This window comes from Bubalus kerabau, chromosome 4 (assembly GCF_029407905.1).
Source record: "Bubalus kerabau isolate K-KA32 ecotype Philippines breed swamp buffalo chromosome 4, PCC_UOA_SB_1v2, whole genome shotgun sequence".
NCBI lineage: Eukaryota > Metazoa > Chordata > Mammalia > Artiodactyla > Bovidae > Bubalus > Bubalus kerabau.
This window is the reverse complement of record NC_073627.1, coordinates 52,018,766-52,039,896: the sequence shown is the minus strand read 5'-3', so window position 1 is coordinate 52,039,896 and position 21,131 is coordinate 52,018,766. Positions and strand designations below refer to the sequence as shown.

Below are 21,131 nucleotides of genomic sequence, written 5' to 3'. Positions count from 1 at the left end.
TTTGGAGCCCGGAAAAATAAAGTCAGCCACTGTTTCCACTGTTTCCCAATCTATTTGCCATGAAGTGATGGGACTGGATGCCATGATCTTAGTTTTCTGAATGTTGAGCTTTAAGCCAACTTTTCTCTCTCTTCTTTCACTTTCATCAAGAGGCTCTTTAGCTCTTCCTCACTTTCTGCCATAAGGGTGGTGTCATCTGCATATCTGAGGTTACTTTTATTTCTCCCGGCAATCTTGACTCCAGCTAGTGCTTCTTCCAGCCCAGTGTTTCTCATGATGTACTCTGCATATAAGTTAAATAAGCAGGGTTGACTTACTCCTTTTCCTATTTGGAACCAGTCTGTTGTTCCATGTCCAGTTCTAACTGTTGCTTCCTAACCTGCATACAGGTTTCTCAAGAGGCAGTTCAGGTGGTCTGGTATTCCCATCTCTTTCAGAATTTTCCACAGGAAAGGCTGCTGCTACTGCAGCTGCTAAGTCGCTTCAGTTGTGTCCGACTCTTAGCCACCTCATGGACTGCAGCCTACCAGGCTCCTCCGTCCATGGGATTTTCCAGGCAAGAGTACTGGAGTGGGGTGCCATTGCCTTCTCTGCAGGAAAGGCAGAGGGTAACGCAAATGTCTTGGTGGTGGTGGTTTAGTTGCTCAGCTATGTCCAACTCTTGCATACCTGTGGACTGTAGCCGACCAGGCTCTTCTGTCCCTGGGAATCTCCATGCAAGAATACTCAAGTGGGTTGCTATTTCCATCTCCAGGGGATCTTCCTGACCCAGGAATCGAGTCCAGGTCTCCTCCATTGCAGGCAGATTCTTTATCAGCTGAGCTATGAGGGAAGCCCAACTCACGTCTTAGGATTGAGAAATCATGTGGAGGCTTCTTCACAGAAACAACTGATACCTGAGCAGGGATGACTCAAAGGCTGCATTCAGCTGGGATTGTTGACCAGGAGTGCTTACATGTAGCCTCTCCATGTGGCTTGGGCTTACTCAGAGCACAGTTGCCTCAGAGTAGTTCATCTTTTTACAAGCTGGCTCAGGAATCCAGGTGTATTCCAGAGAAGAAGGTAGACTCTGTATGGCCTTTTCTGGCTTAGCATCATTTCTGCTGTACTCCATTTATTGAAGCAGACATAAGCCAATCAGATTCAAGAGCAAGGTACTTAGACGCCCCCTCCAACATCTCAATGAAGGGAGATAACTGCAAGTTAAAAAGGGTTACAGAGTCTTCTCTAGCTGTCCAGTGGTTAAGATTTTGGGCTTCCAACACAGAGGACGTGGGTTCAACCCCTGGTTGGGGAACTAAGAGTCCACATTCTGCAGGGCTCAGCCAAAGAAAAAAAAGTTACAGTGTGTATTGCCTCTTAGAATTCTCAGGATTTTTGGACCAAGTTCCTGTTTCATATAGCTCTGTAGAGTGGAAGGCTTTCTGCCAAATTTGAGGCTACCAGTAGTCAAGGCTTAAAGGAGATTTGGTGGACTGTGGGGATACCCTTGTGATACAAAGGACCTCGTCCACCCAAATGTATCAGTGGCCATGACAGCTTAGCAGGCCTCCTCTGTATTCTATCCTTCTGTAGCCAGGAGTGCATGATTTAAGATCTTCTTCTGGCTCTGCTGGTCATAGATGATTACTGTCTTCTTGCTGACACACAAATCTGATTCTTTTACTACCTTACAATCTTTTAAGGATTCCCTATCATCTCTAAGATAAAGTCCAAGGTCATCAGCATCACATTAGCACGTTCATGATCTGACCTTGACCACTGAAAACTCAGATGCTATGCTATCATCCAAAATATGAAAGGCAGCATTTATATAATTATTGAGTTCAAATACCAGCTCTGCTGGGACTCATTAATTTTCTAGAGTACAACTGAAAGGCTTTCTTCCTTCAATTGAGGGCAGACTGCAACAAAAATGGCCTAGTTTTCCACTTTCTCCTCTGTTCAGCCAGTTCACAAGGGCCTGCAAATGGATTCCAATTCTGGAATTAGCACCTTAAGGTAAGGATTGGTTGTTTATATGAAATTAAAATAACTGGGTATTCTTTTACTTGCCACTTCTGGTAACCCTATTTAAGGCCAACCACAGCTTTCCTTGGTTCATTGATTACAGAGTAAATACTGGTGTAGACTGAGAAGAGGACTAAGTGTGTTTGTTTCCTTCTTTCTTACCAAACTATTTAACCTTTTAACATTGACATACCGGGGTGAACTGGAAGAGCAGCTTCCAATTCTTTTAGCTCTTAAGTGTCAGCACATTATTATCGTCGTTGTTTTCAGGTTTTACATTGCTACAGCATGACTCTGAGACCGACAGTGTCACTAATTACGACAATTTCCTTAAACTAGAGCAGAAAGATGTTGCATGAAGTTCTTGAAATCTAAGACACGGGAAATTAAGTTACATAAGTTAGCAGATGTTCAGGCTGAGGATGGAAGAGAGCTGTAACAACAACTCTCAATTATTTCTCCCCTGAGGCTGGGACTAGAACTACGGGAGAAAGTTGAAATCTTCCTTTCTGTTTTACCAGTAAGTCATATCACGGCCACCACTTAGCCCTTTTTCTCTCACCACTATTTGTAATTCCATAATCAGGCTAACCGCCCCACCAGATTTTTCTAAAGTGGTTCTTTTTGTTTTCTGTGTGTTTTTTTCCGGTAAATTTCATCAGGAAAAAGAAACAGTAAAGTTGAAACAGTGCAAATGGTTACACAACGCAAGTCTCCCTTTCATCCTGATCCCTAGTTCTAGGCCGAAGGTTCCTAACTCGATTTAGGAACTGGAGCCTAAGGGAATGTTTCCAGAGCAATGTGGATTCTCTGAACGTGCGATCTTCAGTGGACTGATAATTGTGCATCCAAACTTTTGCCTGCACCTCGAAAAGGTCCTGAGAACTCCCTAAGAAGGACTGGCTGAAAGGAGAGATGAAGCTGGAGACTCGGCAGCAGCTGGTAAAAACCTGTCATAACTCGCCCCAGCGAAAAAAAGTTCCCCCTCAACCACCCAGCCCCGGTCCCCATGGAAAAACTCTGTATCCCGTGGGCGGGATCTTTCCTTCCCGAGTCGCCTGCCGCATTCCTGCCCTCCGGTGTGTCGGCGTGCGCTGATGTCATGACGCCGCGCGCGCGCAGTCCTGCCCCTGCAGAGCTCAGCGCTGGGACGGAGCCCGGGGTGCTCGCAGACCCGGAATGTGAGGCCTTGGAGCGGTTGGCCCCGTTTCTCTGGCGAGCTCTCCCCTCCGGGCCTGCGCCCGCCGCCCGCAGCTTAGCCGGGAGGAGTCAGGGCGGCCGCGCCCTTCTGCCGTGTGCCCGCGTGGCCGCCGCCGCCGCCGCCCCTCGGAATCCTCCGGGGCCGCTGAGGAGTTCGCTACGGAGGGAGGCGGGGGCCTTCGGGAGGAGGAGGCGGAGGAGGCGGAGGAGGCGGAGAGAAGGAAGATGGCGGCCGTGGAGCTCGAGTGGATCCCAGAGACTCTCTATAACACCGCCATCTCCGCTGTGGTGGATAACTACATCCGCTCTCGCCGCGACATCCGCTCCTTGCCGGAGAACATCCAGTTCGACGTGTACTACAAGGTACGGGCCGTGGACCCGCTCTTCCCGCCGCAGCCCCTGGGGCCGCACCCCCTTCCACGTCCGCGAACCCCCGCGTTTAACCCCTCACCCCTCGTAGTGGGATCGGCGCCCCGAGACCTCTGGGGCGGTGTCGGGCTGTCCGGTGTAGAAACGCTCCATCTGCTATCTTCTGTGTCTCCAACTCTCGGGCCTTGATGGATGGGATACCTCTTCGCAGTGAGACTTTTCCCCCCCTCGGCTTTTGGTGTTCCCTCGTACCTCGGGGCCCCTTTGGGGTAGGCCTCTTTTGCGTGGACTTCCTCTATTGCGCCCTTGTCCCCCTCAGCCCTTGCCTTCCAGCCTGTGACTTCTGGAATATTTTCTGCCCTCTCTTCCCCAATTAAGTGTCAGCATCAGCTGGACTTTTGTTTTGGTCTTTCCCCCTCCTTTCTGCCTTCTCCTCTCGCCTCCCTCCTTTGCAAGTATTTTTCTTTTCTTGCTTCGTGTCACCTTTCTCGTCGGTCATTGGGAGGAAGTTGGGGAATTATTGGAAGTAATGGTGTGCCTTATTCGCGTATCCTTTGAAGCTGTGGTTTTTGTTTATATTGATCTTTGCGGTTGAATAGGCGGTTTTATTAATACGGGAATGGTGATAAACTACCTGAAAGGAAGAAAGTCTTTCTTTTTTTAAAAAACAAAAAACACTTGAGAATTTAAATCATGTTCCTGTAGTTGAAAGTTGTAATCTTGCAGCATTCCTAAATCGCTCCCCCTCAAAAATCTGAACAAAAACCCTCCAAGTTCAGTCTCCAAGGAGGTTCAAGGGTAAGTATCTTTAGACGTGGACAGTCTTGCAGTGTTTAGAGAGGGAGGAGAACTTTATGGACTCGGAGCCTCCCTTTTCCTCTCCCCCCACATTTGAATGTGAACAGTGGCCTTATTATTCAGTCCTCTTTGCCTTGAATCGGCGTGGATATCTCTTCTCCAGTAGCCACCCACGCAGAATTTGACCAGAAGTAAAAGTATGATTTATTTTTTAGATCTAAACACTTCCTCTTGATTTGTAAGTTGGCTGGAACATTGTAAACTAAGATTTAACAGATGTATATGTTCTTACATATATATGGTGTTTTATGGCAGTTGTTTCACTGGGAAGATTGCCCGCTTTCTCCACCCCAGAATATTTTTTCAGATAGCTGCTGACTTGCTACATTCTATCTACTAAATACAGCTGCTTTACACCAGTTTAACAATTTTTACCCCCTAGATATTTGGAGAATATTCATTTTGGTCATTTATATTATTATGTGGGGGGGGTGGTTAAGGAAAAATCTCCCTTTATTCCAGATCCCTTTGATACATTGATTTGCTTTTGTGTGTGTCTAAGGAAGTTTTGTGTGTTTACAATGTATTCCTCGCAGGAAGGATGAGTTACGAGTTCTTTCGCAGCCTGGGAAACTGTAACTTTGTGTGTATGCTAACTGTATCCATTTTATTAAATCCTATGTTGTAACCTTTTACACTTTTTAGAGAAAATCATTGGAAATTTAATCAAAGTACATTCAGTGGTTGAATTTCTTCAAAGTACTTGGATATCTTTCTAGTAACTTTCATTTCTAATTGAAGCTTTTCATTTGAGCATTATTAATAGTGAATGAACAGATGGTGCTTGTGGCCACATTTTGTGTTTCATATAGTCCACAGAGTTTTAATATGGCGTCTTTTGGGTACACTTTTTATTCCTTAATAGTTGTCTGCCTGTTGGGAATGTGGAAAGGAAGGTACTTAACATATGCCTGAAACTGTAAGTGCTCTTACACAGTTATTTTAAGCCTCACAATTAAACTAAATTAGGGTATTAACTTGTTTTATAGGTGAGAAAGTGAAGTAATTTAGTCAGGGTCTCATATCCAGTATGGAGAAAGCAGTGGCACCCCACTCCAGTACTCTTGCCTGGAAAATCCCATGGACGGAGGAGCCTGGTGGGCTGCAGTCCATGGGGTCGCTATGAGTGGGACACAACTGAGCAACTTCACTTTCACTTTTCACTTTCATGCATTGGAGAAGGAAATGGCAACCCACTCCAGTGTTTTTGCCTGGAGAATCCCAGAGATGGGGGAGCCTGGTGGGCTGCCGTCTATGGGGTTGCACAGAGTCCGACACGACTGAAGCGACTTAGCAGCAGCAGCATACCCAGTATTCTCTTTACCTTGCTTTCTTGCTTACTGTTGACTGTTTCCAGTTTTCTCCAGTTTATAGTTTCCAAGGAGAACCCATAATCAGATCCCTCCAGTTGCCCCAACTTCCATCAATAGGCATAGTCACAGACAAAATTATAGTGTTTGTGCATCAAAAATTCCCCCATCCTGATTCACTGTAGTTCACTGTCACTCGATTAGTGTTTGTCAGTAGCTTCAGGTGCAGCTTTAGAAAATGGGGTTATGGAATAAATAGGAGACGAAGAAGCAGGGGTGCTGACTGCTCCTAAGAAGGAAAGGGAGAGAGAGGGATGATCTGTAGAAGGGTAAAATGTGAAAGTTGTTGTTGTTAAAGTTTAAGGATGGGAGATGTTAAAATATACTTCTTGTCTGAATGACAGACATCAAAACAGAATGAGAGGTTGAATATACAAGTGAGGCAGGAAATAAGTTATGGAGCAGAGACCCTGAATAGAGACGTTAATTGAATGAGCTTTGCCCCTTCTTTCACCATCCATAAATTAAGGTACCAGTCTTACATTGGAGTTGGGGAATACTTCTTCTTCCTCTAAGATCAGATGGAAAGAGGTAAAGACATGAAGTATAAACATAAGTAAAATTGCGAAGAATGGTTGTAAGGAATTAGGATAAGATCGCTTGCTGGCAGTAAGGGACAGGAGTGGCAGCTTTTATGTAGAAAGGCTAAACAGAAGTTGGAATGGCTGCTAAGGTGATAGGGACGCTCACTAAAAATATGTTTTTTAAAACATTGACAGAAGATATAGATGGTTCAATAAAACAGTACTGAATAATGTCTCTGACTCAGATCGATGTTTCGCTAAGGGCACTCAACGATTTGGGAACAGAAGTAGATAAAGCGAATAGAAAGAATTGTGAAATTATATACCAAGTGAAAGCAAATAGAGTGAAGGGCTGGGTTCCTCAAAGATGAAGTTTGTAATCTTTTTATTGTAACTGCTGAATGGTCTGTTTTGTATCCTGTTCCAGTGACAGAATTTGCCATAGAGTTAACTTTTGACCAGGTGAAGTGTGTCAGTAATGTGTTTTATTTTTTGTTTTCAGTCTTTAACTTAGTAATTTGGGGGTTTTAAAAATTATTATTGTAAGTCTTCTGCTAAAAAACATATGAATGAATTCCTGATTTAGTATTAGAATTGTATTTTTTCTTCATTTTTTTGTGTTTATTTCTATTCTTAGTTATCGTCACTCTCAACTAATATTCTCATAATCTTTTTAAATTGGCTGGTAACAAATTGCAAAAAAATTTCTTGCAACATATTTGACAACCAATGAGTTAATGTTTTTTCACATTAGAAAGCTCTTAGGATTAATAAATTGAGAACAGGAAATTCTCTGGTGATCCATTAGTTGGGATTCTGCACTTTCACAGTCAAGGACCGAGGTTTGATCCCTGGTTGGGGAATCGCCAAGTCCTATGGTGTGGCCAAAGATAAATAAATAAATAGCAAAAACTTTAGTGGGAGTGGGGCATAAAAGAACATACAGCAGCCACACCCTGTATATGGATGGAAAGGTAATAATGTTATAAATTTGTCAGCTCATGTCAGTTTAAGCTTTGAATTTATTGCAAGTTGAATCAGAATCTCAGGATTTTACTAGATATAGGAAACTTACTAAATATGATGCTTACATGGAGGAATTAATTACCTGAGAATAAATGAGCCAAGGAAAAAGTTAAATGTACAACATTTAGGATAATCAAGTATATTAGAAGACCATATATATTTTAAAACAATATAGTATTGGCAAAAGAAGAGCAAAGAAGGAAATTGATTTCTAGGACATAGTAGACAGTCTACATGGAAGCTAAAGCATATATAAGAATTTGTTTATATACTAAAGTTATAGGGCAATGCTGTATTTAAACAGTTGGGAGGAAGTTGGTTATCTGGAGGGAGTGTTGGGTCTCTACTTAACACTTTACACCAAAATGAATTCCAAGCAAATTAAAGATTTAAATATGGCAAATGATATCTTAAAAGCACCAAAATAAATTACTGGGTCAGTATCTTACAGTGGGGATGACTGAAATTCTTCTTTAAAGAAATTATTTTTAAAATAATTTACAAATTTAAAAAGTGTCAAATGTTACAAAAATGAGTAATGTAGAATGTGAAGTCCTCTGTTATTCATCTTGCCAACACTGTGATACTGTCCTGGCTTAGCGAAGGCTTCTCTAAGCATGAAACCAAAACCCAGGATGAAAAAAAGAACTGGATTCTGTTGAATACATTAAAAATTAGGGGGGAAATTGAAAGCACATTTTTTTAAAAAGACTATGCAAATGAGCATAGAGACAGCATATTAAAAAGCAGAGACATTACTTTGCCAACAAAGGTCCTAGAGTCAAAGCTATGGGTTTTCAAATAGTTGTGTTTAGATGTGAGAGTTGGACTATAAAGAAAGCTGAGCGCTGAAGAATTGATGCTTTTGAACTGTGGTGTTGGAGAAGACTCTTGAGAGTCCCTTGGACTGCAGGGAGATCCAACCAGTCCATCCTAATGGAGATCAGTCCTGAATGTTTATTGGAAGGACTCATGTTGAAGCTGAAACTGCAATACTTCAGCCACCTGATGCGGAGAGCTGACTCATTTGAAAAGACCCTGATGCTGGGAAAGATTGAAGGCTGGAGGAGAAGGGGACGACAGAGGATGAGATGGTTGGATGGCATCACCGACTCAAAGGACATGAGTTTGAGCAAGGTCCAGTAGTTGGTCATGGACAGGGAGGCCTGGCGTATTGCAGTCCATGGGGTCGCAAAGAGTCAGACATTGAGCAACTGAACTGAACTGAATTGATGCAAATGACATTTGTCAGGTAAGAGATGAATTTCCTAATACAGAAAGATCTGATGTTCATCAGTATATAAAGTACAACCAACTGATTTCCAGAAGACCTGAAGAGCTAGCTCACAGAACACGAAAATATGAATGGCTAATAAACATCAAATGAAATGCAAATTAAAGTGCAATGTCAAGCCAAGCCAATCATGAAGAAGAAATCTGGAGAACTTACACCGTCCAATATGGAGCTGTAACAGATAGGATAATACGGGATTGCCATATAAATAGACAAATAGCCCAGTGGAAGAGTTCAGTCCAGTAACAGACTGACACCTGTACTGTCACCTGGTTTATGACAAAGGTGACATAGTGGTACAGTGGGGAAAGGAAGACCAAATAAATAGTGCTGGTCCATTGGATATCCATGTAGAGGGAGAAAGATCATGATCTTATACACAATTACCATTTTCGGTGGATTGCTGATCTAAATGTGGAAAACGGTGTTTTAGGAAAAAGTTTTCACTGTGTCAGCAAAAATATATTAAATAGGATACAAAAAATGAGCTAAATGTAATTTGGTATATTGGCCTATTTTAAGATTAAGAACATCTGTTTATTAAAAGATACCATTAAAAGAGTGCAAAGCAAAGCCACAGAGTTGCAGCACATATTATCTCATAAAAGATTCATCCTGCATCTAAAAGACTAGAAATAAACAAGAAATAGCTAATTTTTTTAAAATGAGAAAATAATTTCAATAGACATCCAAAAAGAGGACATTCAAAGGTCCAGTGAAACATTTTGGAAAGATGCTCAACCTCATTTTGTCTTCAGGGAAATTGCTATTCTACTATACTCTCTTCAGAATGACTAAATGAAAAAGAAGTGTTGGTAAGGATATGGAGCAATCAGAACTCTCATAAACTGTTAGTGGAAGTGTTAATTGATATACCATTTTGGAAAACTCACATTATCTGCTATAAAGTGTGTGTGTGTGTATACACACACCGTATAACCCAGTAATTCCTCCTCAAGATTATAACAGTAATGTTCATAGCAACACTGTTCATAATAAGCAAAAAAATGGAAACTATCCCAATAGCCATCAGTAGGAGAGTTATAAATTGTGAAATAGTCATGTAGAGGAATATTTTACAGTGAAAATGAATGAATTGCAGTTGCGAAACCATATGGATATATCTCACAGGTGACATTAAGTGAAAGAGATCAGCAAAGGAGTATATACCAGAGGCTCCCAAACTTTCTCCCTTCACAGCACCTTTAGGTTAAAAGAAATACCTGACAGCTCTGTTAGTTAAGTAGTTAGATATAAAAAACTGAATAATGCTTAGGTCCTAACAACACAAGAACCATTAAAAAAAAATGAATAAACAGAAATTGAAAGAGTATTTTACTCCATTCTTAAATAAGCATGATTACTTACTACTGAAATGTGTGTATGTGTCAGACACTGTACAGCTTCTCAGATCTTGAAATTGAATTGGAAACTACCATTCTTATTTTCTGTTATGTGAGTTTTGCACGTTCCTTTTATCATAACAACCACTGAAAATGCTGCTTCACAAAGATAAGATGTCATTGAAAGGAATATAGCAGTCTAGTATTTGGCATGGTTTAATATAAATGTTGAATATTGTACCTTTCAAATTTAAAATATCTTACAGTGCCCCAGGACATTTTGGTGCAGCTTGGAAAATGTGGATATATAATGTATGATTCCATTTACATAAGGTTCAAAAACAGGCTTAAAAAATTAAAAGTGTTTTAAGTCTGGAGAGGCTGCCCTTGGCGGATAGTGACAGAGCAGGGCACCAAGGGAGATGTCTGGGATTCTGGTGGTGCTCGGTTTCGTTAATGGCATCTGCATGTTGGTATCTGGGCATGTTCACTTTGTGAAAATTTATTGAACTTTGCATTCTTTTATTTTTCTTTTTAAAATTATGTATTTTTTATTGAAGTATAATTGATGTACAATATTATATATGTTACAGATATACAATATAGTGATTCACAATTTTCAAAGGTTATACTCCATTTATATTATTGTAAAATATTGGCTGTGTTCCCTGTGTTGTACAGTATGTTCCTGTAGCTTATTTTATACGTAATAGTTTGTACTTCTTAGAGCTTTACATTTTAAATATAAGTTGTGCACTCATCTGTGTATATGTCATATTTCAGTAAAAAGGTTTAAAAATTACCATTCCTCTTCACTTGCCAGATTAGCATGGTTTAATGATTCAAATAACTCTTATCCTTTAATCTACAATACCATGAAATTTTCCTGTAGGAATGCTTGTTGACTGTACAGGAAATTCTGTTCAGGAATGTTAAGTACAGTATTGTTTATGGTGGCAAAAATTGAAAACAACTGTTTGCTCATCAATCAGGAATGGAATATTGTACATCATTTAGAAAGAATGAGAATGCTGGATATATTGGTGTAAAGAGTACACGGGGAGAATAAAAGCTTGTCACAAAGTTGTATGAATAACAATCATGTTTGTTGTTTTTAAATGAGCGAATATATGTGTACATTTGAGTACATGTTAAAAAAAACCTAGAGGAACACAAAATTTCATTAATATTTGTTCAAGGGAAAGAATTGTAGTTGTTTTTAACTTTGTACATATATTCTCTGTATATTTTTATACTAGAATTTTTATGATTTATTTTATTGTATAAAATAAGTAAAATTGAATTTTTAAGAACAACCTATCTGTCACATGAAGTTGTACTAAGAGGGGAATAGCCTAAAAGCTGATACTCTAAAATATTAGTGTGACTAAGAAGTCAGATGGCACAGCAAAGAATCTGCCTGCAATGCAGGAGACCTGGGTTTGATCCTTGGGTCTTCTGTTTTCAGGGGTTTCCTTGATGGCTCAGGTGGTAAAGAATCTGCCTGCAATGTGGGAGACCCAGGTTCAAGCCCTGGGTCAGGAAGATCCCCTGGAGAGGGGAATGGCAACCCACTCCACTATTCTTGCCTTGAGAATTCCATGGACAGAGATGCCTAGTGGGCTGCAGTCCATGGGTTCGCAAAGAGTCAGACTCGACTGAACGACTAATCACTTTTACTTTCACATAAGTAGGTCAAGGTGATTGGTTTAAAAGAAAAATAAGTCAACTAATTAAGTAGTTAATTGGCCACATTAATTCACTAGTTAGCCACATCAAGAAATGTGAGAGAAAGCTCACATTTTCAAAACTAGGAATGAGAAAGTAAAAATAACCATGGATACAATGGAAAGGGGGAAAATAGTCTTTTAAGTTGTAGCATCATTCGCTTTAGATGTAGCATAGCTTGTATGCATGCATGCTAAGTTGCTTCAGTTGTGTCTGATTCTGTGCAACCCTGTGGACTGTAGCCCATCAGGGTCCTCTGTCCATTGGATTCTCCAGGCAAGAATGCTGGAGTGGGTTGCCATTTCCTCTTACAGAGGATCTTTCCGACTAGGAAAGTACAAATAACCAAAGAGAAGTTGATAGACTAAAACCATAAAAGAAGTTAAATTATATTTTCCCCTTTGTCCACGTGCCTCCACAGCAGACGAAACTCCCACATTATTAAACTATCTTGGGTATAGTCAAAGAATAGTTGATACTATTGATACTTTTTTAAAGATTTATTTTTGTCTGTACTGAGTCTTCATTGCTGATTGTAGGACTTCTCTAGTTGTAGTGAGCGGGGGCTCCTCTGTTTTCAGCAAAGAGGTCAAAGAGCTTACTGCGGTGGCTTCTCTTGTTGCAGAGCACTGGCTCTAGGGTGCTTATGTCTGCATGTGAGCGAAGTTGCTTCAGTTGTGCCTGACTCTGTGTGACCTATGAACTGGAGTCTGTCAGGCTCCTCTGTCCATGGAATTCTCCAGGCAAGAATACTGGAATGGGTTGCCATGCTCTCCTCTGAGGGATCTTTCCGATCCAGAGATCGAACCAGAGTATCCTGCATCTCCTGTATTGGCATGCAGTTTCTTTACCACCGAGCCACCAGGGGAGCCCTGGTTTTCTTTTTTATAAGTTCCTTTCTATGTTTTCTAATTTTAAAAAAAAAAAAAAAAAAGGGCATCTCTGCTGGAATCAAAGGAAACAATATTTGTTTCTATTTTTTGCCTACATGGCATATGGGATCTCAGTTCCCTTAGTTCCCTGATCAGGGATTAAAGGGAGGAGTCTTAACCACTGAATCACCACAGAAGTCCCCAAAACAAATGTTTTAAAGTTGGCTATCTAGAATACAGAATGAGGTTTTTTGTTTTTAAGGTTTTTTTCCCCTAATTTTTAAAAAATTGCAGTGTAGTTAATTTACAGTGTTTCAAGTACAGGGAATGACATCTCATATAGAGACAGATGTTTTCTTATAGCCATGGACTGTAGCCTGCCAGGCTGCTCTGTCCATGGGATTCTCCAGGCAAGAATACTGGAGTGGGTTGCCATTTCCTCCTCCAGTGGATCTTCCCGACCCAGGGATCGAACCTGGGTCTCCCACATTGCAGGCAGATTCCTTACCATCTGAACTACCAGGGAAGCCCCTCTTAAAACCATACTGTCTTCTTTCTACTGCCTCATGGATACACTCCTGATTTTCACCAAGGTTGGTAGTGATGCTTTAAGAAGAGAAGTCAAGAAACTTCTTACCTACATACAGAGATCCCTGATACCTATTTGGTTATATATGACTGGTTATCATTGTTGGCTAGATTTTTCATCTAAATAGACTTTTGGGGCTTTCCTCATATCAGTTGGTAGAGAATCTACCTGCAATGCAGGAGACCCTGGTTCAATTCCTGGGTTGGAGAGATCCACTGGAGAAGGGATAGGCTACCTACTCCAGGATTCTTGGACTTCTCTTGTGGCTCAGCTGGTAAAGAATCCGCCTCCAATGCAGGAGACCTGGGTTCAATCCATGGGTTGGGAAGATCCACTGGAGAAGGGAAAGGCTACTCCAGTATTCTGGCCTGGAGATTCCACGGTCTGTATATTCCATGGGGTCCCAAAGAGTTGGATACGACTGAGCGTGTCACTTTCAGTTTCAGACTTTTGTTTTGACTTTCCATTTGTATCATGATAGCATCTTCCACCATTAACACAATCATGTTATCTTGAAAATGTTCCATTGACCCACCAAATGAGAGAATTAGAGAATATGGGTTCTAGACGTAAGTTCATTCTTGTAATGATTGGGGAAAAAACTCTTTAATTTCTCTTTTAATGGATGGTGAATCTAGTATCATATATGTGGACAGTATATTTAAAGTTAGGAAAGGGTTACATTCCCATTTGAGGGTTAACTATTCCTTGTACTTTAAATAATGTGAATATGTCTACTTAGCTCACTTATCAGTAAACAGAGCACTTTGCCCTGCAAGATGCAAATAATCATATGTTGGTCAGTTGTATATATATATTTTTTAAGTATAATGGAACCAATGAGTGTGGAGCAGCTGAGAAATTAAAATGTTATAAAAAGCAATAATAAATTTGTTTGCTTGGCTGCATCAGGTCTTAGTGGCAGCACGTGGGATTTTCTTTGTATCCTGTGCAATCTTTCGTTGAGCTTCACGGACGCAATGGCTGTAGCTCATGGACTTAGTTGCTCTGAGGCGTGTGGGATCTTAGTTCCCTGACTGGGAATCGAACCCACCTCATCTGTATTGTAAGGTGGATTCTTAACCCCTGGACCACCAGGGAAATCCCATAAGAAGTAAGAAATTTAAATGTTGGTTTACCTCCAGAAGAAAGCATTTCTTTTTTAATTAAATGTGCATTATATTAAGATACTTCTATAGTACTTGCTTTAATCCATGAATGTATAATCTGAGATCACAGTGCACTCAAGCAACAGGTAAAGGACATTACATGTAATATACAGTGTAATATGAAAATAGAATAAAGAAATTTAAATTATATTCCAAAGTGAATTTATTTAGAGCTAAATTTCAAATGAACTTTGAGATTAGAGAACAAGAATAAATGTATCTTACGTGTGTTAAACAAAACAAAATATTGCTACTTTTATTTACCTTAGAGGTAAAGGATGTACTTGTTTAGCGGTAATGGATGCATTATTTTTAGAAAACGTTTTATTATGGAAAAATTAAACACAAGAGTAGATGGAATAGAATAATGGATCTCCATGCGTCCATCGCTGAGCTTCAACAGTTACCAATTCTTGGCCAGTTTTACTGCTGAATCTATTTTCTCCAATCCCCTTTCATATAGTATTTAGAAGCACATCATTTAATTTCATCTGTAAATATCTTAGTTGTCATCATACTATTATAACACCAAAGAAAAATTAATAGTAATTCTTTATTAAATTGCCAGTCATTCAAATTTTCGGTTTTTAAATGTCTAATATGTATATAGTTTTACAGTTTGTTTGTTTGGATCAGAATTCAGGTAAGATCTGTGCCTTGGGTGTTGGCTGATATATCTCTTAAGGCTCTGTTGGTCTGTAGATTCCCTATCCATCTGTTTTCTTATCTTTGCAACTTATTTCTTGAAGAAACAGGATCCATTTTCCTTTAGACTCTACAGAGTTTCCTTTGGTTGTGAGATTCCAGTGATAGACCTCTAAAACATTTTCATCATCCCTTGTAGATGTTTCAGCCTTTTTGCTTGTGAATACTTCATAGGTTTCACTGGTTTCAGACCAGTTTTTAAAGCCAAATTCAGGATTTGGGGGCTGTAGATTATCTAGGTAGTATGAATTTGGACTGCATACTTACAAATGTCCTAGGCTAGTTTTAGTTTTTCACAGCAGACTTTGCCAAGGCTGTGGGAGATGTTCTAGACTTTTATTCCTGGGTTTAGTGAGTCAGTTCAGTGCCAGATTCCTTTGCTTAAAAGGATCTGCTGCCCTTAATCCTTCCTATCTATCTGGTCATTGCACTCTGGTCCACAACCACTTGGAGCTATAAAACTATTCTGTTTTTCTTTTCAGCTGTTCTTGAGTTCATGTCTCCTTAATTTGGGGCAGCTGTGAAGTTTCTGCTCTTAATTTCAAACTTGGCTATTTATCCCCAAGTTGTTTTGTGATGTTTTATCCAGCATTGCTCTGTTTGGAAAGAGGCTGCAAAGTTTCTATCTGTTTGTCGGTGCTATCTGCCATATTGCCAGAAGCTTGACTCCCGTTCCTTTTCAAATCTCTGCCAAAGTGCTTTCTTCATTGGTCTGGGTTTTTTATTTGTGTTCCTAAAACACTGCCTGTCTGGGTTGTATAATCTGAACATCATTTATTTTCCTACCTGACAGCCTCTGAATTTTAAATCACAGTTCTTTTTTTTTTTTTTTTTTTTAAATTTTGGCCACACTACATGACGCGTGGGATGTGGGAACTAAGATGTGGGATCTTAGCTCCCCAGCTAGGGATCGAGCCCACGCTTCCCGCACCCCTGCAGTGGAAGTGCAGAGTCTTAATCATTGGACCACCAGGGACGTCCCTGAAATCACACAGCGGTTCTCACTGTCTTTGTATGTGGTGACCATAGTCACCACTATATTCTCCAGACCTAGGACAATCTGCCGTACACAAATGTTCGTGATATTTATTAAGTTAATTTTAAAAAGTAAGTAGAATGTTCCTAGCTATAATAATCTTGATTTTGATATGAAAATTACAAAGGTTAAACAGGTTCAGTAAGCTGAGAGTTTAATGCAATGAATGCACCAGGTACTTGGTAAAAGATCAGATGTCAAATTAGGGAACACCTATTTTTGTCTATAAATTTAAGGAGCTATTACAATTTGTTCTTGATTTTTACATTCAGATACTAGCACCTTATGTTCTGCACTGTAGTTTATTAAGTTTGCATTCAGATTTGCTCTCAGAGTTTATTTATGGGCACGGTGTGTCAGTACAGTAGAGGACAGGACGGGAGCCTAGCAGATGTCGCTTTAAGATGCTTACAGTCTGACTGAGGAGACAGTAAATAACTGTCAAATCAGGGTTTTTCCCTTAATGTCAGATTCATCAGATGAATTTGGGCAATTTCAATAAAAAATTATAGAATAGCAGTATTAAATACTTTATTCTCTAAATGATAAGCTCCAGAGGTAGAGAGTATGTTTTTGATTTTTTGTTTGTTTTTTCCTCTAAGATTCTGAGTTCTACCCAGAGCAGATTGCTGCCAGTTTGGATTTTGCATTCAGATAATATTGAATATATGTCTATTCCTAGGCATTGTGTTGGGCATTGAGAATATAGTGGTGAAAGTGGTCAGAGTGTAGAATGGAATGGAATGACATGTTCAACAAATTATCACTTAAGTGAATGTGTGTGTGCCTGCCTTGGTGCACCTGTGGAAGAAAAATACGTGTTATGAGCAAATATAACAGGGAACAGAACTTAGTTTGGGGAGTCAAGGGAAGGTCTCCGAAAAAGTGACGTGTTAGCTGAGACCAATAGGATGGTTACAAATTAACCAAATAAAGAATCATGGCATCAGTGTTCCATGTGCAGGCAGCAGGTTTGTGTACAAAAAGTCAGGAGGTGGAATAAAAGAAAGTTAGTATGGCAGAAATGTGTAGGGGATCAGGGAGAAAGAATGGTGAAAGATGAGGTTTGAAAACTAGTAGGCGTTAGATGACTTTTAGAGACTCGTAGACCACATTAACAATTTTGGATTACGTACACATTGAAGGTGCATGCTTTCAAACGGTAATGGCATGAAATGATTCACTTTTTCAGAAGTTCATTCTGCCTGCTATGTGGACATTGATTAGAGGAGAACAAGAACGGTAATGGAAAGACTCAGTTCAGTTCAGTCGCTCAGTCATGTCTGACTCTTTGCAACCCCGTGGGCTCCAGTCCACCAATCCTGGAGCTTGCTCAAACTCGTGTCCATTGAGTCGGTGATGCCATCCAACCGTCTCATCCTCTGTCGTCCCCTTCTCCTGCCTTCAGTCTTTCCCAGCATCAGGGTCTTTTCCAGTGAGTCAGGTCTTCGCATCAGGTGGCCACAGTATTGGAGCTTCAGCTTCAGCCCTTCCAATGAATATTCAGGACTGATTTCCTTTAGGATTGACTGGTTTGATGGAAAGACTAGTTTTACGAAACATTTGCAGTAATCCGGTAAAAGATGTGAAATACAAATCCTGTACCATAGATGCTCAGGGATTATTGGACTGTTGCATCCTGCCTTCTCTCTTTTTTCGTTCCGCTTGGTGCTTCTACCATAAGCGCAATATCAGCAGTTCTTCAGTGACTGAAAGAGAGGGGTAACTGTTCCAACAAACGTGAGTGAGATGCATGAGTTTCATAGAGTATGTGTGGGTGAGTGTGTTTGTGACTTCATAGTTATTCTTAGACCATAGTTTTGGGCTGTTTCTTGTATGTCTTTTTCTAAACTTTTCTGAAGTTTTTGTTGTTGGGAATTAACCTAGATTATTTTGTTTGCTTATTTGATATTAAGGCTAAACTGTTCACTCAGCCTGCTAATTTTGGATTGGCTGAGAAAGCAGGTATGTCAGTTCAGAATGTCTTGGGCTAAGGAAGGCTTTCATCTCCATCTTTATCTTCCAAAAAGTTCTCTGGGTTTGAGGCTGTCTTGCATTACCCTTGCAATAGCTGCCCTCAGTTTTTATAGAAAAAATGTTTAGTGTCTGAAAGCCCTTGCTTCTGAAACATCACCAGGAGTTTCACCTCTTTATGTATTCAAGATATTAAATCCTACATAAGTGTGTTCCTAATATTTTACTTTTGTTATATTTTTAATTTTTGTTTACAGTATTTTATACTCATGGACATTTTCGGTGTTTATGAAATCACATATCTCTTCTTCCTTTATGATTTTACCTGTAGTATATAATGCTTTTAGAAGGGCAGTGTTACAAGATAACTTTTAACATGGATGTTACTTAATTGTTTAATATTAATATTTAGAACTTGGATAAGACTGGGATTTATTTTTGTTCTATCAGGAGGTACCTTACTTTGTTTCTGCATTTTTATGCATTCTTTATTAACTATTATTTTCTTTTAATGATTTTAAAATGCTCCCTTTATCAAATGTTAAGTTTTTATGTATACTAAGATCTGCTTTTGAACTCTGCATTTTGTTCCATTGATTGGTCTATCTTCATACTTGTACAATATTGTTTTAGTTGTATTTTTATTGTCTGTTTTCGTACCTGTTGGGAGATAGTTTACATACTTCTAAAAAATAAATTTGTTCTTTCTTATTTTCTTTAAGGTATCAATAGCTAAAAGTAGTTGCTAGTCTATAACCTCCTTACTCAGTGGGTAGAGAATTTAATATTAAAATACATTATGTAATAATGAACTAAAATAAGTCAAATTTTTTAAAATCTGATGTAAGACTCATTATCAAAGAACCTAGAGCCTCAGTTTTCTTCTTAGCTCTACTCTATAAGATACATGAATCTATGAAGGGATTTGTCTTCTATTATTTCTATAAAAATGTTTTAAATTGCTTGTTTTATACTCTTTCTTACTTCCTGATATAATACCTTTGAAAAGTATTATAGTATAAGTTATAAAGAACATGGATGTAAAGACAGACTGCCTGGAGCCAGATTGTCACCCTGCTTCTTCTTAATTGTATGATTTTGAGCAAGTTATTTAACTTTATATGCCTCAGTTTCCTTATCTGTGGAAGGACAGAATGAGTTGCTTAGGAAAAGTGCTTAGAACAGTACCTGGCACAGTAAATGCTGTTTATTTTGGATTGGTATTCAAAAGTCCTGTTCATATAATGTATAAATTTGCATTTGGGGGGAGAAGCCTGATAAGGTGTTTTGTTTTGTTTTTTAACTGAAGTATGGCTGCTGTGCATGAAAAGATAATTGGATGATTTGAAACAGTTAAATCACTATTCTTTACCCCCAATTTAAATGTGGACCCATTTGTAGCTAGAAAAAGTGAACTGCTGAGAGATTAAAAAAGAAAAAAAGCTTGTGTTTATCAATAGGCATACTTTTAATATATTTAAAATGGTAACTAAGCTTATGGCTTTCCTTCAAACCCCTTTTGTTAGGAAATTTTCAGAATTAAAGGGATATTATGAGTTATAGAACATATAGTTATAGAACATACAGTTTAATTGTTTATTTGACTAGTGAAAGGCAAAAAAGTGGTATAACTTTCATTTCTTATATTTTATAAAAGAAATTCTAAGCATTAAGTTTACTAATGGGTTATTTTGATAAGAGACTAAGGTTTTTTTGTCCTAAACTCTTTTTGAAGTGTGTATATGTATGTATTTTGTTAACTGCATTTTTCTGTCCTAAATCAGAAATTTATCATACTGGTAAGTCCCAAAATAGGGGTTTGATTATAGATTCTCAGCTTTATTTTTCCTGAGTTTTTCCTTTGTTGGTTAATCGTGAAGATGTATGTGATGGTAGTGAATTTTATCATATGCATTCCCAGAAGCTCTTTTATTATTTATTTTTACCACAGAAAACATAATCATGTCCAAAAATAGCAAATTTTTCTTAGGAAGGTTTATGGTTAATATGAGTACCCAACCACTGTGTGAAGGTAACATTTCTGCCTCCCCTTCCTGAGCATGTGGGAGGTAGTTCTTACCCTCTCTCCCCCCCAGCAGTCATCATGGATGGTTCACAGACGTCTTCGGGGCGGTGGGTGGGGGACGTGCGTGCTGTGATGAGTCTTGGTTGTTTTACGTGGCCTTCTCCTGGGAAGCATGGGCTCTGGAGCATGCAGGCTCAGTAGTCGTGGTACGGGCTTAGTTGCCCTGTGGCATGTGGGATCTTGGTTCCCTGACCAGGGTTCGAACCTCATCCCCAGCACTGGAATGAGGATTCCAACCACTGGACCACCAGGGAAGTCCCTGCAAAGTGGTCATTGTTGCATGGTAGTCCTATATCTACCTAATATGACTGGCAGTCTTCCCTAGTGGCTCAGACAGTAAAGAGTCTGCCTACAAGGCAGGAGGCCAGGGTTTGATCCCTGGGTTGGAAAGATCCCCTGGAGAAGGGAATGGCAACCCACTCTAGTATTCTTGCCTGGAAATTCCCATGGGTGGGGGAGCTGGGCGGGCCCCAATCTATGGAGTTGCAAAGAGTCAGATACGACTGAGCGACTAACACCCCCCCCCCATACATCCCCCCACCAACACACACACACACTCTCCACCACCATCATGACTAGTGATTTATCCCCGAGTTTGCTGGCTGAGTTTGAAGTATGTTTTCCCTGCACCAAGTTAACTAGCCTATTTGGATAATGAATTCAGAAGTATGTGCTCTTTCTGAAACCCATGTTTTTGTCAAATGAGCTAAGTGTTAAGTGCTTATAATGTAAAAAGTGAGTAGATGGAGCAAAATCTCTGCCTTCCATAAGGCGCTGTATAGCAAATATAAATTGAGTAACATGTGAAGTTGAGGCACGGGAAAGAGGGACAATAGTATTTTTTTTAACTGTGTGTATGTATTATTTGGGATAAACATTTAATACATTTATTTAAATACTGTTTTAAATGGAAGTTTTAGAAAGTCAGGCAAAAGGAATAAATGAGTGACATGATTAGAAATTGTGCCATACTGGATT

At 39.6% G+C, this 21,131-nt stretch overlaps 1 protein-coding gene across 2 annotated transcripts in view; it reads left to right on the top strand.

Annotated features, from left to right (window-relative positions):
* The first annotated feature begins 1,013 nt into the window (after nt 1–1,013).
* Nucleotides 1,014–21,131, top strand: part of APPBP2 (amyloid beta precursor protein binding protein 2) — a 61,012-nt gene continuing 40,894 nt past the window's right edge. Inside the window, exon 1 of one of the 2 annotated variants that reach the window (XM_055577396.1) lies at nt 1,014–2,001. Coding sequence is in view for 1 of the 2 variants with exons in the window: in XM_055577394.1 (XP_055433369.1) it covers nt 3,436–3,573 (138 nt within the window). In the remaining variant the exon portion in view is untranslated. Of the gene's footprint in view, nt 2,002–3,119; nt 3,574–21,131 lie in introns of those variants that run through there. The other variant, XM_055577394.1, reaches the window with a different exon arrangement.